General features: G+C 54.0%; 1 protein-coding gene across 1 annotated transcript; it reads left to right on the top strand.

Annotated features, from left to right (window-relative positions):
- Positions 1-1,563: 1,563 nt before the first annotated feature.
- On the top strand, positions 1,564-3,637 carry Gsc (goosecoid homeobox). Its single transcript, XM_028764572.1, has 3 exons — positions 1,564-2,084; positions 2,606-2,865; positions 3,214-3,637. Exons 1-3 carry the CDS (start codon positions 1,730-1,732, stop codon positions 3,370-3,372), a joined length of 774 nt encoding a protein of 257 aa, XP_028620405.1. The 5' UTR covers positions 1,564-1,729; the 3' UTR covers positions 3,373-3,637.
- Positions 3,638-6,294: the final 2,657 nt, after the last annotated feature.

Here is a 6,294-nt window from a genome sequence, read left to right as displayed (position 1 = left end):
CCAGAAAGAGCAATTACAAGAGGGAAGTCTCCTCCAGTGCCAGGGAGGACTTAGCATTTATTGTACGACTTTAGACAGCGTTGAGGCTATTTTAGGCTTGTCAATGAGAGAGGAATCTCCACAAATGGTTAGGACCTCCAGGAGGTCCTCTATCCAGGTCTCGCTTGGAGCCACTGGAGAGTGCCCTGCGCAGTGGCCGGAGGATGGACTGCTCTGCAATTCCGGGGCTGGCACCCGGGACGCGCGACTTCAGGCCTCTGCTTTCCGTCTGCGCAGAGGGTCGCCTACCTTCTTGGAGGTTGCCCAGCCGCCTGCGCTCAGATCTAGGCTGGCTGCGCCTCCCGCGGCTCGGCCGTGCCTCACGGAGAATCCCGCAAATCATCACAGCCGCCCGCAGTGGCCTGACTTTTGTCCAGGCCGCTGGGGTCCCACGAAGGCTAGCGCGGGCCTGGAAGGATAGTTAGAGGCCTTTCGGAGAGCTCGCGGATTGAGAGGAACGCCACTCAATATGTGGAGAAAGGAGACAGGCAGTCCCGGTAGACCCCACGAGAATTAAAACCGAAAAACAATTTTGGGGAACACACCCCTTCTCCCAGAATAATAATAAAAAAGGAAGAACCTACCGGCACCCACGCGGGAAGCCTCTGGAAGCATCGCTTCAGAGCGCTCCTCTCGGTGGCGAATTTTAAACAGTGACTGAATTTGCTCTTCACTGATGTGTTAGCTAGGGAGAGTCAGGGTAGTTTTCAGACCCAGAGTGACCGCTTTAAGAAAAAAAAAAAAAGACAACTTTTACGAAGCCGGACGCGTTTCTTCTTTCATCGTTTTTTGCTCTGAGAAAATTTGCCTTTAGCGAAAAACAAAAGATTTTGGGAAAGAGATGGGGGTGGGGTGGTGGTGAAATTAGGCAGCGAGTTCACGGGGGTAGGGTGGGGGCTGGCAGGGGGGTGGATTTTCAGTCTTAGCTGAGGGAGGACACAGCCACCCTCATTTCTTAAAAGCAAACAGATTCCGAAAGGGAGTAAAAAGTAGTCCTAAAGAAAAATTAGCCACAATGAATTTGAGCTACAACCATAGGAAATCGCACCCCATAATAGAGAGAAAAGGGTCGGGGCGGAGAGGTCGGCGGCGGAGTTGTTAACGGCGGCAGGACAATAGTATTAATAAGATTAACCTGGGCAATTAGGCCGCCCGCCCAGCAAGGCCGGGGCCGCGCCGGGACCGCCGAATGGAAAAGATTAGGTTAATTTCATTAATTCTCAATCCACAATCTTTTTCAGGCCCTGTGGCCCCCCTCCTCTTGGCATCTCTCCCCCCTCCCCTGCAAGCGTCCCCCGCGCTCCCCCCCCCATTCCACACCACCCAAAGGAAAAGAAAAGGACCAAATCTGGTTCTGTTTGTCATCTGCATATTACCAGGAACTAAATCCAGGATGACGTCGACTCAGTATAAAACCAACAAGAGGTTGAGCCGGTCGGAGCTGCGTCCTACCCGCGGGTTGAGTTCAGCTAGGCGGCGGCGAGGGGAGGAGAGGGCGGGAGGAGGGAGCTCGGACGCAGGGGGCGGGGAGGGGCGCGAGTTGCGCGCTCGCCCGCGCTCTCTTTCGGTTTGCTCGCCCGCGGGAGCAGCGAGTGGGACAACCCCCAACCCCCACCCCAAACAACACCACTTGGAGACTTCTTCTTCGGCGCGTCCCCGCCGCCCCCCGGTCCCGGCGCGGGGCTCGGGGATGCCCGCCAGCATGTTCAGCATCGACAACATCCTGGCCGCCCGGCCGCGCTGCAAAGACGCGGTGCTCCCGGTGGCGCCCAGCGCCGCGGCTCCGGTGGTCTTCCCGGCTCTGCACGGGGACTCGCTCTACGGCGCGGGCGGCGGCACCTCCTCGGACTACGGCGCCTTCTACCCGCGTCCTGTGGCCCCTGGAGGCGCCGGCCTCCCGGCCGCGGTCGGCGGCTCCCGCCTGGGCTACAACAGCTACTTCTACGGGCAGCTGCACGTGCAGGCGGCGCCCGTGGGCCCGGCCTGCTGCGGGGCTGTGCCGCCTCTGGGCGCCCAGCAGTGTTCCTGCGTCCCGACGCCCCCAGGTAAGGTCGCGATCGCGCGCGGGCCAGCCTGCGCCACCGCGACAGTCGGTGGCTGCCGGGGCATGGACGCGCGGTGTGCTTGCTTTATTCACCCGGCACCAACTTTCTCCCTTTGCAAGCCTTCCCCTCTCCCCCATTTATTTATTTATCTTTTACTTTTTATTTATTTATTTATTTTGATCACCGGGTACGGGACTTTGCATACGTCTGCTGAAAACTTTAGGCTAGAGTTTAAGAAACCGAGTCACCTGGAGTCTCGTGGCGATTCCACGCCCGTGCGAAAATTAAGTGAGGGCGCGGCGCGGGAAGACCGTGAATCTAAAGTGCCTGAACTGGCTTTTGGATGTGTGCAGGCGAACGCTCCTTCCATGTCCAGGCATCCCTGGTCTCCGTCTCCGTGCTCCCCAAAGACCTAGCGCCCCTTGCAGACTTTTTAATTTTTAAGCGAGCGAGGGCAGCGAGCAAGTTGGCATTCGGTGCCGAGGGAGGATGACTGACTGCTGTCCCTCCCTCTGTCGCAGGCTACGAGGGCCCCGGCTCTGTACTGGTGTCTCCGGTGCCGCATCAGATGCTGCCCTACATGAACGTGGGCACGCTGTCGCGCACTGAGCTGCAGCTGCTCAACCAGCTGCACTGTCGGCGGAAGCGGCGGCACCGCACCATCTTCACCGACGAGCAGCTCGAAGCCCTGGAGAACCTCTTCCAGGAGACGAAGTACCCCGACGTGGGCACTCGGGAGCAGCTGGCCCGGAAGGTGCACCTCCGGGAAGAAAAGGTGGAGGTAGGCAAGGGCCGTAGCGGGGATGGATTAAGGTGGGGGTGTCTGTCTAGCGGTCCTTCCCTGCACGCAGTTTTTGCCCGGTCCTCTTTGGTGATGTGGCCGCTTTTAGAGCATCCCGGAGATGGTGACCTGGTGGCTGCCCGAGGGCACTTTAGGCCCAAGAAATGGAGTGGGAATGAGGAACCGTGGAGGTTGTTTCTCCTTTTGTTGGCTCTGAGCGCAGGCGATTGCTTGCGATTTCTCCCTGCCAGGCTGAGATTTCACGGCACGCGGGGCCACCCGGTGCCCTGGTGTCGGTGGGCAGCGGCATTTTGGTCACCGCTATTTGGTTGCTCCCTCGCGCAACAGGTCTGGTTTAAGAACCGCCGAGCCAAATGGAGACGACAGAAGCGATCCTCCTCGGAGGAGTCGGAAAACGCGGAGAAGTGGAACAAGACGTCCTCCTCAAAAGCCTCGCCGGAGAAGAGGGAAGAGGAAGGTAAAAGCGATTTGGACTCGGACAGCTGACGGCCGCGGGCCGGCCGGGGCGCTTGCCTGACGCAAGGACTTGCACAGACAGTCGATGTACTTGCACACGCCCTGCCTTGCGGGAGGGGGGTCCAGAAAGCAACGAGGAGCTAGCTGTAAATAATGTACAGGCCCGGGACTGCCGGGGACAGGAGCGTGGGGACCGCAGCCCCGTCATCCCGGGCTGCCTGCGTGAGCCGCGTTCCCCACCGTAGTATTTATAGTTAAGTTAACGGTGACAATACAATAAAGTGATGGCGATGTAGACCAGCCATGTTGTATTTCGTACCCTAGTGCCATCAGTTGAGGCCTAGAAAAGAAATTTGTTTAGTTGCGACGTAGAAGGCAATGAAACGCAGCGAAGTAGGGGTGGGGAGGTAGGAATTGGTCGCACTGGGTCTTCGGGAAGAGCGCAGGCCAAGCTTTCGAAAGCTTCATCTTTTCCATCACTCCTTCTTCCCTTGAAGCGTCCTCAGAGCCCCTTCCCAGCCACTCACTCGGGACCTCCGCCCTCGAACCCACCCTAGACTTAAGGCCAACCACAAATTGAATTCCTGTGCAAAAAGGATAGCTCTCCTGGTTGTTGGTGCTTGCTTTCTGGCTGTCACCTCCCCAGGGAGCTGTCCCTTCCTTCCTTTGAGCCTAGAGCGTTTGTTTCCACTACACAGACCTGGTGCTTGCACCCTACCGGAGTACCGCCAAGAGCTGTGTGGAGGAGCACCCGCTGGGGACTTACTTTTCCATCCACATTAGGTCCTCTCAGTTTTCCAGCTAAGCTTGGTAAAGGTTGGGAAGGGCAGAGTAGGTCTCTCTTTCTATCAGTCTTATAGAACTCCCATCCAGAGGAGTGAGTCCCTTGGAGATGGTCGACTTTCTCAGAGGGGGCTATCTGCTCCCGACACCAGATACCATCCACCTCCCAAAGGAAGGAGCACTCCTGAGGGAAGGAGCACCTAATCTACTGCTGGTTATAAATTTACTTTTTTTCTCTGGAGCAGGGACTTTAATGGCTTTAATATGTTAAACTTTTTAAATATGTTAAACTTTTAATTAATTCTACCTTAAGTGTGTTTATCTAGGAGGGAACCAAAGCCAAAGTTCACTCCTTAGCTATGGAGCTAGGGGTCTTGCTCTCCCCTGTGCCATTTTGAATATTTGGAGCAAGACCTCTTCAGGGCTGGACACTATGGCTAGAAACAGTGTAGGAAGAAAACACGGTGATTTATGGGGAGGACTTTTTTTTTCCTCTCACAGTTTGTAGGATTATTAAGGCCAATGCGACTTAAGCCCAGGATTGACATAAAATATGTAATAACACCTAATATAGTTATTTTTCTTTAATCTGGGATCTCAGGCTGGCCTTGGACTCCAGATTCCCCCTGCCTTCACCTCCTTTGACAGGATCACAGGCCGCTACCAGCTCGCTCCAAGTTCTGCTTTTAAAATAAGCATCATCACTTAAATGCTTAATGCAAAAAAAGAAAGAGAGAGAGAGAGAGAGGGGGGGGGGAAGAAAGAAAAGAAGAATGGGTTCAGAGGACAGATCTGCCTACAAGGGAAGATCTCTGTTGTTTATACCTAGATTCTCCTTCAGTTTGGCTGTGTCTGATACTGGCCTCCATACCTGTAAAACAGGCACAGACATATGAGATCTGCTTTTCAAGGCTGTGAATGTTTCCAGGTGCTAATTCTGAGTGGCACCTGGCATAGCAAAATGCATTATGTGGCTGAGTAATAATAATAATAACAATAATAACATGGCTTTTATAATATGTCAGGACTAATACTTCAGAATTTGCTTCCCTTGTCTCTTTATCCTCCAAGAACTGTGAGATGGGGCATATTGTCAGGGAAGAGCTTTCAGAAAGATTAAGTATGTTTTACATTACGCAGCACGTGAGAAATCAAGGGCACGGTGGTCTTGTCCGTAATTGGAAATAGTTCCAACAATCACAGTTTCTGTGAAAAACATTCCAAGAAGCTGGCCAATTCTAGATGCGCCTTGGAGTGACTTTTAAATATACCTTCTCTTTAGATGCCAGACTTCCAGGGTGAGAGGGCATGAACGGCTGGGCACACCACTTAGTGACAGTTGTGTTACTGGATGGAGGTGCTTTGGGATAGAGGTGCTTTTGGTCCCTGAGGGGACCTCCGTGTAGCATTCTACCCAGAGGTCTGCTCTCCCACTTACAATATGCCTCCATGTCCCCTTGCATCTGACCTGCCCTCCAGCTTGCTATGCAAGGGAATCTTTTAAAGAGACTCTTCATTTTTCTGATCTGGGAAGAGACACATGGCTAGAGGTAGTGATAGGGGAAAATCGAGAGGGTCCTCTCTTCCCAAGAGCACCTGGTGAGAAGTTGCCAGTGACTTGGAGATGTGTGAATGAAGAGCCTGGTTATTCCTTGCTTAGCTTGGGGTAGATCGGAGGCCCAGAGAGACCCCGCCCCGCCCCCTCCCCAGTCCATGCTGAGTTCCCTGTGAAGTGCTGTAGCACTGGCACAGCTCACAGGAAATAAGTATGATAAACGTCTGGAGTAAAGAGGGAAAAGCCAGCAAGGTTGGCCTAATTATAGTCTGCCCTCACTTCTGCATGCCCCAGGCAGCTGTGGGGCTCAAACCTCTGTGTAGCTGGCTGTCAGTGTCAGGCAGGGCCAGATGGGGTCACAGGGCAGAGAGAGAGAGAGAGAGAGAGAGAGAGAGAGAGAGAGAGAGAGAGAGAGAGAGAATATGAGAATATGAGAATATGAGAATATGAGAGAATTGGGGCCTGCTGATTTTCTTTAGTGGAACTTTGAATCACAGTGTTGGAAAGTCGTGCATGTATGTGGGTAAGGTGTGGGTCCAGTGACTTGTTTGAGTGCTCTCCATCTCACACCCCTGCATTCCACCCCTTTCAAACGGAAGCACAGAGCTAAAGTC

This window comes from Grammomys surdaster, unplaced genomic scaffold, assembly GCF_004785775.1.
Source record: "Grammomys surdaster isolate TR1022 unplaced genomic scaffold, NIH_TR_1.0 144, whole genome shotgun sequence".
Taxonomy (NCBI): domain Eukaryota; kingdom Metazoa; phylum Chordata; class Mammalia; order Rodentia; family Muridae; genus Grammomys; species Grammomys surdaster.
The sequence above is the reverse complement of the archived record's forward strand: the minus strand, read 5'-3'. Positions and strand labels throughout refer to the sequence as shown.

Coding starts and splice junctions, on each gene's coding strand:
- Gsc (XM_028764572.1), top strand. CDS start 1,730: ATGCCCGCCAGCATGTTCAGCATCGACAACATCCTGGCCGCCCGGCCG. Junction 2,085..2,605: donor CTGCGTCCCGACGCCCCCAG/GTAAGGTCGCGA, acceptor CCTCTGTCGCAG/GCTACGAGGGCCCCGGCTCT. Junction 2,866..3,213: donor TCCGGGAAGAAAAGGTGGAG/GTAGGCAAGGGC, acceptor CTCGCGCAACAG/GTCTGGTTTAAGAACCGCCG.